At 37.4% G+C, this 17451-nt stretch overlaps 1 protein-coding gene across 1 annotated transcript in view; it reads right to left on the reverse strand.

The window, feature by feature from the left end:
• Window positions 1-17451, reverse strand: part of LOC135710126 (F-BAR domain only protein 2) — a 103627-nt gene that overhangs the window by 29582 nt on the left and 56594 nt on the right. The window contains exons 5-8 of the mRNA XM_065232614.1: window positions 8277-8492; window positions 7722-7820; window positions 7548-7644; window positions 6345-6968 (exon numbers count right to left, since the gene is read on the reverse strand). Coding sequence (XP_065088686.1) covers window positions 6345-6968; window positions 7548-7644; window positions 7722-7820; window positions 8277-8492 — 1036 coding nt within the window. The remainder of the gene's footprint in view (window positions 1-6344; window positions 6969-7547; window positions 7645-7721; window positions 7821-8276; window positions 8493-17451) is intronic.

Raw genomic sequence — 17451 nt, forward strand, 5'->3', positions numbered from 1 at the left:
TCAGGGTTCTGTATTAAAGAGACTTTTAACCACTGTACTTTTTTGTTATTGAAGTTTTTAACAGATTTTTTATTTATTTTTGGACAAAAATTTTAGATTTTTTTTTTGCATTATTTTTTTTTTCTGCAAAGGCAATCCAATTTCCCACAACTTTGTCTCAGGCGTTATTTCGATTAGATAAACCGTTTTCGTGCTATGATTTATTGAAAAATATGAAAAACGCCATTTTGAAAAATTAGGTGGTAGTCAAAATTTGTCGAATTCCAGCACAAACTTGGTTCATTGAGGTACACGATGTTAGGCATACGGTCGTTAGGCATAATGTACGGTACGCAGAATGGACGTTAGGCATAAAGGACGTTAGTCATAATGGACGTTAGGCATAATCTACCCGATGAATTCCAGAAGGATAATCTATTGATTGCTGACATCGGTAACAATAATGAAAGAGCCTTAATTTTTGGGACTCATGAAAACTTATGACGTCTTGGACAGGCAAAGTATTGGGTTGCAGATGGTACGTTTGCCACAGTTCCTTGTTTGTTTTGGCAACTCGTCACTGTTCATGGAAGTAACGCTCCCTCACATCAGCAGACGGTTCCGCTAGTTTTCATTCTGATGGCAACAAAAATAGAATTGTTGTATCGAAAAGTATGGGAGTAAATCCTGGAAGCAGCAGGTATGTTTTTTCATTGAATGAAAAACCACAGAATTCACCATTCTTCATTTCATGAACTGTTCTTTGGCATCATATTTTATTCAACCTTGGCTGTTTTTTTGTTATTGAATGAAAAATCATAGAATTCACCATTCTTTATTTCATGAGTTGTTCTTTGAGGAAAACCTTTTCTTCTTTGAAAATTGCAATATGTGTGTAAGAATATATTACACCAAATGTGTGATTGTTTTATTTCTAGATGCGACTGATTTCAAGATATAGTTCAAAACTATGCTGAGTTTTCATAGCCAGATTACTTAACCGCTATAGCTACTAATCTTGGATCTAAGTAAATATGTAGCTACGTCACTTATGATATGATAAATGATGGATTCCAAACTGTGCTTATTAAATAAACTATGTTTGTATAACTTGTATCATATTTTATTCAACGCTTAGCCTAATTTAAGCATTGTTTACCATGCTCGAAACAGGTTTCTAGAGTTGCACAGCAGCAAGGTATTTTATGCCTAACGTCCATTATGCCTAACGTCCGTTATGCCTAATGACTTTATGCCTAACGTCCATTATGCCTAACGTCCGTATGCCTAACGTACGCATGCCTAACGTATTTATGCCTAACGGGGTACACTCAAGGCGTGTCTGCTCTATTCGCTTATTAAAAAAGTTAAAATAGAAGTACATTTTCCGTTCTTTGAGTATTTAAACAAAAATGGTAAATTTCATTAAACAAACATTATACAATACTACTTTCAATTTTTCGTTACGTGAGATGTGAATAGTCCTGCTATTTAAAAATTTAAAAAGGACTATTTACATCTTTGGCTGTTTAATAAAGCAGCGAACTTTCTCTTTAAGGAAAAGCCAATAAAGGGTTATACTTCATTTTTTCGTTATTTTCGGGTGTACCATAATAAAACTATGTTTATCGTATCTGGAATGCCACAGAAAGGTATAATTTTCTATGCAAATTACTTATTTCTACGGCATTACCAAAGGACTGTTATTCCAAATGATCATTATGCAATAAACTGTTATGCCAAACGACCTTATGCCAAATAAATGAATGCCAAATGGGGTGGGAGCCCATTTAGCATGAAGTCATTTGGTATAAGGTCGTTGGCGTAAGGTCGTTTGGCATAGTATTTTTTTATTCAAATAGCCATTTGGCATAATGGTCATTAGGCATAACGGCCATTTGCAATAATCTCCGAAAAACATCAAAACTGGGGGGTCGTTTGGCATAATTGGAATTTAGCCTAATTCAAGATCTACAATTGAAAATGTGTGTTGTTGGTATACGTAGACTCCGATTCACGAGAAAAGGTAGTAAGAAGTTTTGTTTACGAAAGCTTATGGAGCCTTTTCAATTGATGATCTCGAATGGACCTCTCTCAACGTAGTGTTTGAAGCACTTCACCATTTATTTTTTAAGAGAATTCTATGCCTATCAATGCAAGGCACCCATTTGCCAATGGAAGTCAGGGATATTTAAAATCCAAAATTTAAAAACATATTTCCTCCGCAAATAATATCAGAATAATATGCTATTCGATATGACTGTTATGCCTAATGACCATTGTGCAACATGTATGGTAAGGTAAGGGAAGATGGGCCATTCACTTGATTTATTTATTGTTTTGATTGTTAACATCAACAGGCTCAATTTAGCCCCGATGCTGGTTCAAAAAGCAAACCATCATTGAGATTTCATTAAACCCGTTGATTTTGATAGACAAATCAATTGATAAATGTACTAGCAGACCCATCTTGCTCCACCTTACCCTACATAATATTATTCGTTTTTTTTTCTGAGCAATTTATTCCAAATGTCCGGTATGCCAAATGGCAAAAATAAACTTATGGCTTAGGGGCTGTCCATAAACTACGTAGACAGTTTATGGGGGGGGGGGTGACAATTATCCACGGCCCATACAAATTTTAATTTTTTTGTATGGACAATTGTCTACGCAGGGGGAGAGGGGGTCAAGAATCCCAAAAAAACTGTCTACGTAGTTTATGAACAGGCTCTTAATGATGAAGACGGCGTTAGGACAATCGACTTTATGCCAAAGGGGGTATCTTCCTAACGGAGTAAACCCGTTCAGAAGACTGCAAGGGGAAAATCAAAGGACTTTAAGAAAAAATGTTAACGTCCTTTAGAGGACGTTTGCTCGAAAAAATCGGAGGAATTTGAAGGAAAATTTAGATGACTTCTAAGAATTTTAATTTTAAATAAGTACCAAAGAAGATCTGCAAAACATCGACAACGGGATGTTCGCGGAACGTCAAATTAATGTTAATAAGTGTTTATGAAGAAATTTAAAAAAGGAATGTTTAGCAAATAGAATTGGAATCCAAGGGAAGTATTAATTTTTTTAGTGATATGCTAATAGAACATGGGTAAAGGTTTCCCAGTAAAAAAAGCTCTTCTAACTTCTACAATTAATTCAGAGGACTTTGAAGTTTGAAAATTTCATAGGAACATTTTAACGGAAAAAAATCCGGAGAACTTCCAGAGACAAAGGACTTTTAAGAAAACTGCTGAGAATTCTAGAGGATGTTTGGAGAGCTAGTTCCCAGAATATGTCAATATTAATAAATTCTTCTCCATTCAAATGTCGAAGTTATTATTGAACCGATCTGCTTTGCATTATCTATGCAATATATTCTGGAATTAATAGCTGAAGATCTACTTGACCAGCGAAAATTTATACGATATTTTCACTACAGAAAGATATGCATTGTATAGAAATAAATACAATATTAATGAACTTGCCAGGAGTTCATAACATGTAATCTACTAGATCAACATGGATAGGGACGATAGTCTTAGCAGCGATACATGCATAGTTATGTTCACTAGCCTTAAATGCATCATTAAGAATTAATTTCTTACATCATAACATATGACAAAATTATAAAATAATACAAAATTTCCAAACTGTTCAAGAGTTCAGATTGTATGAACTACTAGATCAACCAGGGCTTGCACGATGTCGTCATAATAGCTGCCGCTACTCGCATAACAGTCCCATGTAAATAGGAAATCCATAGGACATTTCCATTTATATCAAATGTTCGAGGTCTTGAAGTTCAGATAAAATGATCTAGTAGATCAACCCCGACTGAGATAATGCACAACCCAAGTAACAATTTTGGTTTTTGAGGGGTTCTGTAGACCATGATTTGGACTTGTCGAATACTATAAAACCTCTATAAAGCTTGCAATGTTACTTGGGAATGGTCCCAAAGCCGTAGTTAGGAAGACAAAAATGTTTGCGCCCAAACCGTCAGTTTTAGGTATATAGTGTCTTCGAGAAAGTTTCTTCATATTTTTTGGCCAATATTTTTATGCAAGTGAAATTAGGGTGGTCCATAAAATTGGGGAATTGAAAATACAAACTTTTTTTGTTATCTGAGATAGACCCATGTAGAACAATCAACTTTGCTGAAGACATCAAATTTCTATCTCTTATGGTTCCTGGGTTATGATTATTTTAAACAAGCAGGTTAGGGTGGCCCCTAAAAAATCGGGTTTCTTTGAATATCTTTTCATACGTATATTTCTTGTAAAAACGTTGTTTAGAACTTTTGACGAGGCATATTTTTGCTGAAGCAATCAAGTAGCTGTCTTTTTTGTTTATAAAGTTCAAGGCGATTTTCTTCGAAAAATTGCTCTTTTCAATAGTCAATATCTCTAAATCGAGCAAACCGATTTTCAAAATTTTGATTCCATTTGAAAGATCGTTTTGTCTTCATTTTTGGTGAGAAAACTGCGAGCGCGTTTTTTGTTTAAAAAATTTAATTTAATTTAATTTAAAAAAGTCATATTTTTCAGCAAAAACTAGCCATACATTTTCAAATAAAAGAGATAACAACTTAGTTGCTATACGTCATAAAAAGTCCTAAAATTATCTAGAACAAAGCTTTTACGAGAAATGAACGTATACAAAGATATTTAAAGAAAGTCGATTTTCTAGGGGCCACCCTAATCTGCTTGTCTAAAATAATCATAACTCATGAACCATAAGAGATAAAAATTTGATGTCTTCTAGAACATTGCATTGGTCTATCTCAAATAATAAAAAAAGTTTGTATTTTCAATTTACCAATTTTATGGATAATAGGGTGATCCATAAAAATATCAGCCAAAAAATATCAAGAAACTTTCCTGAAGACAGCATATACCTCAAAGTGATGGTTTGGGTGCAAATATTGTTGTCTTCCTAAATACGGCTTTGGGACCATTGTGCAATGTGTTTAGCAACGAGTCATGTCGAAGCAGACTCATGGATTCGATGTGCTTCATTTACGATCAATTTCCATTTATATAATATGTTCTTGACTCTCCAAATCGTCCTGAAGTTTTATATCAAATTAAAATCAATGTTCAACTAGGTTGATCTAGATCCGACTTGAACAATACCCTTTGCAAACTTACCAAACAGTGCGAACTTAGACGATTGTCTATCTGACTTCAAGAGTAAGTTAACAAAATAGATCTTAGATGGATATTTTGCCGAAGAAGATCAATGAACTTGCAGAAAAATGTAATAAAACAAATGTTCACAGCACTTTAGGAGGAAGATAAATCAAATTTATGAGGAAAGTTTTTGATCCAGTGAACATAAGGGACAAATTCGAAGCAAAGTTTGCAACTATATATTTTTAGAAAAATCTTCCAGGTGCAGCTGGAAGGGCTTGGAAGATAAGTTTTGAGAGCTCCTAGAGGAAGTTCAATGAACTTATGGCGGAGAAGCTGCCAGAAATAGTTCATAGGAAAAGTAAAGACGAACCAATTTAGGGGGATTTCTAGAGGAAGTTCAATGTCTTTCCAGAGCAGTCTAGAAGAAGTTTGACGGTCTGCCAGGAGAAGTTCGGAGCAAATCTACGAACTGTTTGGAGAACATCTAGGAAAAGTTCTAGGAGCTCCTGCCAGGGAAGTTCGAAGAATCGTCTGGACCAATTCAGATGACTGTTAGGGAAAAATAAGCCAATCTATGAATATCTCCAGGGGACATCTAGCGTACATCCGAAACAAGCCCTCTCCGACTCATATTAGTCAATCTACCACTGAATAGGTGGTACTTATTTAAGATTTTCCGTGTACTCATTATTATTTTTCCTATGTATTGTTGAGAATCAACTGAGCAACTATTGAAGAACAATCTAAATACAATTGATTTTAAACAACAAACTATTTTAATGGATTTCATAATGTCAGAGCATCTTTGTTTGACTTCTACTGGGATAAGTTCAAATACCTTACAGGAGGCTACATTCCAAGGGAAAACTTTGAGGACTACCAGGTGAAATTTCACAAGAACTCCAGGAACAATTTAGTTTCCGGACAGACCTGCGAAAATCATGCCAATGTACATTTTCGAAAACTTCCATGTGAAGATACAAGATCTCGCTAAAAAGTTACAAACACTAGTGAAAATTCGTCTACAGTCGTCCAAAAACAGTTTGTCTAAAGCAAGGTCAAATTTGATCGTGAACCAACTTAGCCGGCGACTGAGCTATTCCAGGCGCCCATGAACAGAACACTCAATCTGGACCAAACCCCGTCGTAGTAGAGAATGTTTGTGTGTGTGTGTGCGTGTGTCGCATTTATAAACAATCGAAACAGAGTAAATAAAACAATAGTCAAAAAAATTACCCTGGGAGTTAGACATGAAGAGATTTAAAAGGGAGGTAGTGCGGCGGGAAGATTTTTGTTGTTGTTGTTGTTGTTGTTGTTGCGATTCTTGTTCCTGTTTCATTTGCGGCTGTTGCTTGTTTTGTGGTGGTTGTTGTTGTAGTTGATGATGCTGATTGTTGTGATTAGTTTTGTTTAGAAAGTCTCCGTAAAAGGATTTACTTGTCTTAGCCGTACTTTGGGCTGAACTGGAAGCGGAAGAATCCCCCGCCGCAGCCGGCGACATTGGCCGATCCGTACTACCCCCGAGGGCATCCAGCAGACTGCTTCGGCCTCCCGAAGTAGGTGGCGAAGTGGAAAGATTCACCGGCGAATTGGTCGGCACGGCCGCACTGGAACTGGACGTGAACCAACTCCTCAGGTTGCTTTCCTTCTTGGCGATCGGAACCGGTTGCGTCGAGCTGGCTGTTGACAGCGCCGGTGAATCCATCACCGAGCCTTCTCCCGGCGTCGTTACCGATCCTCCCGAGGTGGCATTCGGAACCGACGTGTTGATAAGCGGCTGGCTATTGGTGGACGCTGCAGCTGCAGTCGTTGTTGTTAATGAACGACTGCCCAACTTCACCAAATCAAGCTCTATAAACTCTGCACGGTCGCATGAATGGTAATACATAGGAAGAGACGAAAATCAAAAACCAAAACGAAAACACAAACAACTTACGCACTAGTTAGATGTATAGGCATGCGATTTCTTTCCTCTCTTGCCTCCTAATTGGCTTACATTTGCAGACGAAACGGAAAATGAATACGCATCATGAAATTTAACCAAAAAAAGCTACCTCCTATGGAAAACGAAACGCATTTTGAGCGATCCCAAAGTGGTGAATTTACATTTATGCAGAAAAATCTATCATCGCAAATCAAAGGAAGCAAAATCGGAATCATTCAGTTTAAAAGCTAAAAACCAAATACAAAAATCTGCTTTAGACACAAAACGGAACAGAAAAATCAAACATCACTTAATCTTGACGAAAGATAAAAAACGATCTAAAAATCAAAAACAAAATCGACACAAACAAATCATTCGCTTAATTCACACACGTGTCTTATTGTCATCTCGGCTGAACATGAATGAATGCACTCCTGCGCTGTTTTGTTTCTGTAGCTGTCTGTAGTAGTGGTGACTCGATGTGGACGAAACCAACGAGCCAACAACGCACTTACCTGGCTTCTCCAGTCCGGTGTACTTGTTGAGAACGAACTGTTCCAGCAGCTTGTCCACGGTCAGTTCCAGGAATTGTCGCTTCAGATCGGAGTGGACCTTTGTCGGTGTATCGGAAATGGGAAAGAAGCTATTAGTATTTGAAAGCGAGGGCCACCTTTGGTTGATGAACCTACCTGTCCAACTAGGTCAAAGTTGTTCTGCACGATTTCCATGTAGGACGTGAGGAATTCCTTCATCTGTTTCAGGTGCGCTTCCTCGATATCCTGAAAGCGCTGTGCATGGAACGAGATTGGAAAACATGTGTAAATCATCACGCTCTATTTATTTTCTATTGGAGCAACCCTTTCGGCTCTAAACCGAAAGCGTCTGTTTTGGAAGAAAAGACACGATTGGAATGTGAATAATTCAACATTCAGTCATGTTTCACCGATTCCATATTGCCACTTTACGAAAACATCTGTAGGTCGATAGGGAGTGTTTCTAAAATGTCCGAGCAAGGCAAGGGGAACGGGTAATTGCTTCTCCGCAATTTCCATCCATCTTTTTCTGATTTCAATCAACCACCCAGTGCCCTCCCACACAAATCACCACCGCCTGATCAATTTCTTGTTGAATGAATTAAATGAACGAACCAGAGGAGCCCTATCAACTGGTGGAAATTGAATCGTCGTCGGCAGTCAATCACAGGATGCGTTTTTGCAATCGCCCTCTTCAGATTGTCAACGTACCTTGCAAGTTATTGTCATCTTCTTTTCGAACTCCTGCTTGATGATGTTGTGCTTCTCCACCAGGGCCTTGTAGTCGTCCTGCTGCTTGCGCAGTTTGGCTTCGGACTTTTCAATTTCCTTCGCCGAGTTGTCCTTGCGGGCCTTCTCCATCTCCTGTTGGCGCGTGTTGTAGACATCCTTTGCCTTTGCGACCGCCGCCGTCGATTCTTTCATTGCCTGTGGGAGAAAAGCGTAGGAAGGTTGGGGTAATTCATCGTAATGATTCAGGGTTTTTTTTTGCGTTTTCAATTATTAAGGTTCATTTAAGATAGGGGAAATGGATGTAATGTCTGCCTAAATGCCCCTAATTTGGGCCCATAGTTAAATTCATGAATCGACTAAATTTTCAATAGCGACCAAAAATATCCATTAGTACCGTCCCAATGACGCGTTCATCTAGATAAAATTGATAAATAGCAGATTTTTAGCGATAGGCCCAATCTTAGATCCGTAGGCCAACATTAGAGCCATTTCCCCTATATTCAATATTCTGTAATGTAATAGACCTCAGCTGGTTTCATTCACATTACAAATATTGGACCATCGCTCTTCTGCTCAGTAAGCAAAAAAGTTTGCTTCTAGGCCACCAAAATCCTTATATTACATCACAAAAAAAAAGTTAGTCCATTTGAATTGATTTGTTAATTCATGTGGACGTGATTAGAACTGAAACAACTGAAAGCACTCCTTTACTATGAAAGATGTTCTACTCATTAAGCAAAAATAGTCATCACTAGGCCACCGAGCCCCTCTTATCACTGCAAAGTACTTGAGGTATCTCTCGATTATACGCCCCCATCGAATATACATACTCTCGATATTACGTAATTCGATTTCACGCAAATTTTACAACATACATTGTTAAATGATGATGTTTTCCTCTAGACTTCACCCATTCTAACGCTACTAGGGCTTGCACCGATCAGAGCTGCTGTCTAAGAAATAAGTAACCAAATAGTGACTTATACAGTAATGTTCTACGAATCTCATCTTTTTTCAGTGGTCTTATAGCACCAAAATATACCTTAAACATCCAACTTGAAGATGAACGAGAAATATTTGAAACAACGGTTAAGTGAAATTATTTAAAAAATAAAAGTCTGATGCCGAAAAAATCGGGTCATTACTGTAGTTGTAAAAAAAAACTTAACTAAAAAGTAACCTAAAAGAAGAAAGGTAGTCGTCCTGATGGCACACCAAATAAATGTTTGATGCTCTTCTGTACGATATGAATTATTATTATTATTTAGCTTTATTAAGGAGGCTTTCAGCCTTAGGCTGGTTCGCCTCCAAAACTGTACGATATGAACTATTAAAACGAAAGATTAGATATGGCGTTTATGACCCAACCCACTATACTATTTGAAAAAAAAAAAAACAAGGAAAACCGGAAATCCTCAGGGAATTTTATTTTTGCGGAAAATACCTGGAAGTCTCAGTGAATCTCATAATTACTCGGGGGATGTAATAATATTTTTTAACTTAGGATATTTTAAAGAAAATAATGCATTTAAAATACAAGCATATAATTTTCCTAGATATTTGCATTCACACATCCAACTTTGGTTCTGGACAAATTCCAATGGCATACGGAGGATAATTTCATGAAGTTAGTGGTAGAAAACGAATTCGAAGTCTTTGAATTTTTGACAATGCTAGGATTACATTTAAATCTGAGAAAAACTCCAGGAGATCTTCAAAGGAATTTGGAAAAGAATTCCAGGAGGGTTAGGCAAACAAATTATGGGGAGATATCTAAGGACTATCTATCTATGAAGAGAAATGCAAATGAATTCTTGGGAGACATTCAATGTGAGTAGAATTTCAAGGATTCGAAAGGAAATCTGAAATGAATTCAATGAAAATTCGGAGAACCTTTAAAAAGGATTTTTTACTGAGGAAAATTTCAAGGTTAAAAGTTTTTGATCTAATTTCTGTCCTACTAAGCGCAACCCGCGCTTTACCTCTCTTATCTGAACGAGTTCAAACAAAAAATGGAATATTTCTGTCAAAGATGAAAAATTTATTCACCTTTCCATACGTACCGTTGGATTTGATAAAGAGTCAGAAATTGTTGAAATATTGTTTAAAATCTAATACTGCTTCTTGATTCTAAATTCATTCTACGAGTTTCAATTCCGTCCAGACGCATTGAAACGCCGTTAGATTTTCTTCGTTCTACGTAGAAAAAGGGGATTCACTAGAAGCGCTTCTTTTGTTTTGAGAACAATGAGCGTAAATATTCATACAATGCGAAATAGGCGATTACGACGAAGTAGCGCTCGACTCTAAGGAGGATAGTTCCAACCAAATGTTGAGGAATATTTCAATGGAATTGCGAGAAGTATTCTAATTATATTCTGGTGTTAATTTTTAAAAAATACTGAGAAGCATTCCAAGTAAAATTCTATAATAATTCCATCATAGTTTCGGGAGAATACAAAGCGAATGCTGAGGAGAACTCCAATTGATTTGTTATGAGAAAACTCCGTTGAATATGGAATGTACTATTCTGAGGTCTTCAGAACTACTTCAAAGTTTCCAAAATTTTCCTGAAGTTAAGTTCTTTTGTAGATTTAGACACTAGCCTGATGCTCACAATACCTATCATATTTTTTTTAAACTTTTCTGAACTTTTTCAGACTTGCTAAAGTTTCCTCAATTTACCTAACGATCATGGATCTTCTTTAAAGTTTTAAAAATTCTCTGAGTTCACGAAACTTTTTTAAAATCTATGTAATTTATCTAGCTGTTTTGAGGTCACTGTCCTTTCCTGGAGTTTTCGAAACTTCTCTTAAGTTTTTGCAATTCTCATGAAGCTTGTTGTACTGCCCTGAATTTAATTGAACTGAGCTTGAGCTTGAGCTTGATTGACCGCCCACGGTTGCTACTCTGTTACTGCCAGATCAGCTGTAATTACACAGAGAACCAATAGACGATGCTTGGGACTAGCAATCATCCTCAATGTGTAAAAACTGGTGATCTTAAATTAGGCAATACCAGCGCCGGCCGCGCCCGAACACAGGTCAAGAAAGGAATGGGAAGGATTGTGTTGACATGACACTCGCTTTGATGGAAGCCGAGAACACCTCTGCACTTCCACGAGGAATCACTGGGATGTTGGATAAGAGGGTTGGGTTTGCAGCAGGGTTCGTTTTGGTAAACGATAAGCTGAATTGATGTCCTAACGATCATATAACGCGAAGGAGCTTGGGACTAAACCCACGGTCTTCTGCTCAGTAAGCAAAAACGTTTTCCACTAGGCAGACGAGCACCTTTTTAATCACCGAGTTGCTGTTATTACCATGTAGTCATATTAGCAAATAAAACGATTGACGAATCTTGAATGTGGATGGGCCTGAGATTAGACTCATGATGTTCTGCTTAGTAAGCAAAAACGGTTGCTCTAAGGCAACCGAGCCCCTCATATCACATAATACCGTTGCTCAAATTTTTGCATCCATTCAAAACCGGAACCAACGACAACAACGAGTTTCGCAAAATACACGATACACAAGCGATTTTACAATAAATCTCTTTGATATGTAAGGACCTGGGACCGCGTTTTTCTGCTCAGTAAGCAGGCCACTGTAACCGACGATCTTTCAAATCCGAAAACTAAAAACTACGAAAAAGTACTTAGGCCTTCATTAAGTTCCACTTTCACGCGACGTTCAATGTTTCAATTGGCTCTTTACGTATTGTTCAGGCTATAAATAGGCTCTTTTCAAAAGTTACGCGAGAAATACGCACAATCGTCGCCTACCTCGCAAAACTGGTTCTAAACGACAACAAAGGCATAAGCAACGATGGATTGTTGAACTTTGCTGGCTGGTGTAGTGCTGCTGAAAAAAGATAAGTCTATTATTTTGGTTAGTGATCGTTTGGATTTGGGTCACCCCACGTTGTGTTTAGGTTAGTATAAATAAATAATACTATTTAGTCATATAAATCACCACAGCTCATTATCTTCAGCGTTATCGGTTTTCGTTTCTGGATCTTTAGTTGCCTCTGTGATATACTTACTTGCGGCATACTATTTTGGGAGTGTATATGAGCGTGTACCATGTACGGTAGCTCATCTCTCATCGTGATGGTGGGACATAGTAGACAAATTAGAGAGAAAACAAGGAGGTATTAGTATTAGTTATATGTAAACAAACAAAACAAAAGAAGAGAAGAGGAAAGAAGAACAGACAAATAAAAAAGGGATGAAGTAGATAACAAATAAAAGAAACGTAGGCAGATTATTAGAAAAGGCATTATCCGAGACTCGGCAATCAAATGTCACTCCCGCCGAGATCTCAGCGAAACCTCCTCCCCGCCGAGACCCACACAGCCGAGCTCGGTAGAAAAAACTAAGTGTGTAGATAGATTAGTAGGAAAATAAATAAAACTACTTTATGACTCAAAGTGCAATGAATGAGCGTTAGTTTCGGGCTCATTTCAGTGTTAGAGTTATGTTAGTTTTGATCCGTAATCAGCCCTGCTGACCCCTCCAACATTAGTTGCAGGCAGTGGTAGTTAGATAATGCGGCACTGTAACTACTACTATTTTAGAAGTTGAGGTTACTAGTGTATTAAATAATCCAGGGTCTATTTAGGATTATATCTGAAAAATCCAAATCTCGCCAACGCCCACCCTAAACCTAAACCTGTTCTAATCCACCTGAAATGACTAACGAATGGAAGACTTTGACTACCCAGCCATGCAATAGTCTCATTCCGTGCCTTATGGCAACTTGATGATTCTATTGCGGTCATCTTTTGGCACCACCCAGGGGAGACTTGGTCCTGTACCCAATGCTTAACTTATCTCCATTCCACTCAGCTACTCGCAATTTCTTGTGATATAGTGGGCGAAATATTATTATATGAGACAATTCAATGCAGACGTCTTTCCAAATATGGCAGATCGACAGGTAATCGGTGAGTTACCACGATAGTTGCTATTCAACAACTCGACAACGTCCCATCGTCAACGCCTGCTATGAGAATTTCCCATTGCAGACGCCAACGAAATGACGTCATCGAGCTATCGATCAACTACCCTGGTTATCGCCTGGTACCTTATAGCACAATGCTAGGAGGCGAACCGGAAGAATTGATGAGCTACCTCTTCTACTGCCCTGAATTTAATTGAACTATCGTTAAACTGTTTAAGCTTCCATGAACGTATGAACTTATGTGAAGATTTCAATAATTGTCTTAACATCTCTGAAAATCTGTAAGCTTCTTAAAATTTCCCGCACACTTTTTGAAACTGAACTATTTTGGAGCTTACTAAATTTCTTTGAAAATCTCACGCATGTTGCCAATGTTCATGAAAACTTCTCGGATCTTCTCTTTAGTTCCATCGACTTCTATGAAGATCTCGAAATGTTTTTTTAAGATCTCTGCACTTCTGTGAAGTTTTCGTAGTTTTTCTAGAATTAATTGAAATACTTTCCCGAGCAGGAACCGATAGCTAATCATGTGATCTCTCAGTTTTTAGACAATAACACCTAAAAGAGTTATTGAATTGGTATTAGAAGACCTTCAAAATAACAAACTATGGTATTCTGGTATCTAGAAAAGCGTCTGTTATTGTAATAACTAAATTATTTATTAGTTCGTTATTCGTAGAACATTTTTGAGGTATTATTTTTGGGATTTTACCTCTTCTGTCAGCCTCACTAATACCATATTTAGGTTGCCAGTTATGATATTTTTATACCTGAATTTGGTATTAATAAGTTATTTTTTCCTGCTCGGGTAGCTCCCGCAATTTTCTTGGAATTAAAACGAAATAATTATATGAGGTTCATGGAACTTAAATTATCGACATTAACTCGTAACTACTTCAATAGTCTAGACTTCCCTGATGTCATTAAAATTGCCCAAAATATTTCTGAATTTCCTTACAGTTCTCTGTACTGCCCTGAATTTCTCAGTATTTTTTATAAGAACCCGAAATTTTACTAAAATTAATTATATTGCCTTGAACAATTTTCATTAAGTTTTCTGAACTTTGTTGAATGAGTGATTTACCCTGAACTTTTATGGACATCCCTGAAGTTTTATAAAATTGTTTAATGTTCCGGCAAATTTTCTGATATATATTCATAGTTCCTGACGCTTCTGAAGTTTTCGGATCAATCATCAATCATCTCGGAATATCCAATAATATCACAGAACTCCTTGTAAGTCACTGCAATTTTTCTTCAGTTAATGGGGATTGCTCTGAAGTGATCTGATCGTCCCCGAAGTACTCGGAACCAAGGTTGCAGATGCTCATTTCAGCTAAAACAATGTTTTTCTTCACTGAATATCACGAAACTATCTAAAAATATATAAATTTCTTAGAAGTTCTCTGTAATTTCGTGAAGATATCGGTGCTTGCTAACAATATTATTTTTTTTATTAATGGAACTCCGTTGATGATCTATAATCAACTCGCTAAATTTTCGATATTTATTATAGTTCTGGAAATGTCCATGTTATAAAACCTTTTTTTTTTCTTATCTGTAGAGCCTTTTTACAACTGCGTCCATTACTTAGGAATATTGTTGTCTGACCCATTTTATTTTGGTGTTAGTCACATATCATCTCACAATTAAGGTGTGATAGACATTTGTTGACATTGCACGCTGTCCCAATCAGGCACAACTCGTCTTATAAAGTCTTGTTCCATTTTGGGAAACTTCAAAGGGTTCTAATATCCCTTTTCCAAATATTGACATTCTTTGATTGAACAGTGCTCCACAGCTGCAGAGTATATGTTCAGCAGTTTCGTTTTCAAATTGACAAAACCGACATTCGCTAGACGGATTTTTTTTCTATTTTATATAAGTGATATCTGCTGGGGCAGTGACCAGTTATTACCCGAAGATCTCTTTTACTAAGATTAAGCAAAATCCGGGCTTTTGCTGCACTTGGTCTTATAAATCTTTTCGCCTGTCTGGATACATCTGTGGCGTTCCAGGTGGATTCTACTATGGACGTTTCCCAACTTTTTAGTTCCATCCTTATAGTACACTCAGGGAATCCAAAAAATGGTTCCGGACCAATGAAGTTCGGTGCAGAAGCTTGTCTTGCTAGACTGTCGGCATTTTCATTTCCTTCAATGCCACAATGGCCGGGCACCCAGTATAATATGACTTCGTTCCATTCGACCAATTGTTTTAAGGAAAGAATACATTCCCACACATCCGAGAATATACAGATCTTGGCAAACATCTATTTTCTTGTTAAACAGATGTTTGCACATTCTATGATTGCTTGAATTTCTGCTTGAAATGCTGTGGGACTATGTTCCATTGGTATAATTTTACTGACTTCAGGGCCAAAGACCCCAGCTCCAGTATCTTCACCCATCTTCGAGCCGTCGGTGTAAAATACAATAGAACCTGGACGTATGTTTGACCCTCCAGACTCCCATGTATGGCGGCTTGGTTTAACCGCTTTGAAGGGAACATCGTAGTTTGTCTTTGTTACCATCCATACTTCTATTGTTTTTACAGCTGAATTTAACTTGAAATCCTTAAGGATCTTTAGATGTCCTACCAAGTCACAATTTAAAAGTTTATTTTGTAGGTTAAACTGTAAAGCACTTTTTGCTACCTGTAGTTTAACAAATTGGTGTAAGGGCAAAATATTGAGAACGGCATCCAAAACATCTGATGATGTGCTTTTCATTGCTCCTGTCGGTTATTTTATTTGTTTTGGGTCACCATATGTATTATATATATGTGTATTTTTGGTCGAACTATGGCCGAATATATCCAGTGTACCATATTCGGCTGTAGTCCCCACGTTTTCCCCACAGCTTTACTACAGACCCATAGCGCATTTGTAGCCTTAGTGATAACCTTGTCAAGATGAGAGTTCTAGTTCAGTTTCCTATCCAAAGTAACACCTAGGTATTTAACTTCAACCACGAACTGAATTCGAACTCCATTTAGAGTAGGCTGTGTCAACATATTTTTTTCTTCTTTTTGATGAAAGGAACTATGACAGTTTTTGAAGGGTTTACATTTAACTCTCCTACACCAATGGAAGGTCATGTTTAGGGCAGTTTGTAACGGATTAGAAATCGTGTTCTCAAACTTTCTCCGCACTATAATGGCCGCACTTCCTATTTTTCCCGCACTATAATGGCGGTTATAAAACCCTTTAAATACTCTCACATTTTTTGGATGTTCAATCAAATTTTTATTGCGTTCCAGAAATTCTCTCGGATCTGTGCTGAAGTTTCCGGAAATTTCCTCAGTTTCTCGAAACTCCTTTAAGGGTTCTGCAATTTATGAAACTGCCCTTTGATTCTCCGATCTGTATTGATGTTCTTAGAGTTTTGCTGAAGCTTTCAATTCGATTTCGATGATGTCTTGAAAGTCGAGGGCAGCCCATGCAAATCAACATCACCATCAGGTACGGTAAGACTTCCCATACCCGACGATAATGTTGGTTTGTGTGGGCGTGCCTTGAATTCCTAGAAATCATCGAGAGAAGTCATTATTTACAAAAGCTACTATGTCCTTATTCCAGTTCTGTCTAAATATGTTTAAATATAACATACCATGTATTTTAAGGCAACATTGGGGTGCAATTTCAAAAACCAAAGTCGATCGCGGCATGAAAGTGGTCTGATTTTGATCCAGAGATGATGGATTTTAATTCTTAATACGCCAATCGATAGGAATCTGTTAAAATTAAGACTTTATTATTGTTCAAAATGTCACAATTGAAAATTGCACGAATGTGCAACTGTTGCTATGATGATTAAAATTATCACCGATTGCCTGCGAAAAGCGATTTCAGAGTTGAATTGCATCCGGTCTCACCAAACGGTGTTTATTCAATCACCACGTGGTGAGTGATGGTGTTCTCCAGTACACAACAAAAGTCTGCCCGCAAGCAGCGAGTCGCAGCCCACATGAGCAATAGACTGATGCAAAATTTGAAATTTTCGCTCCACAGTGTTCAAACGGTTTCAAATCGGGTTCTGATTAGCCTCCGAAAGTTTAATAAAAAGATAAGAAACTGACTTGGCACAAACCATTTGAAGTTTATATGGAAATTACTATGGGAAAACAAAACTTTTCGTTCATTGTCTTTTAGCCTTTTTACATATTGTACTGTTAACAAATTCTATTGC

The sequence above is a fragment of the Ochlerotatus camptorhynchus genome, unplaced genomic scaffold (genome assembly GCF_037179485.1).
Source record: "Ochlerotatus camptorhynchus isolate MF236.1 unplaced genomic scaffold, CSIRO-AGI_Acam_v1.1 ptg000370l, whole genome shotgun sequence".
NCBI lineage: Eukaryota > Metazoa > Arthropoda > Insecta > Diptera > Culicidae > Ochlerotatus > Ochlerotatus camptorhynchus.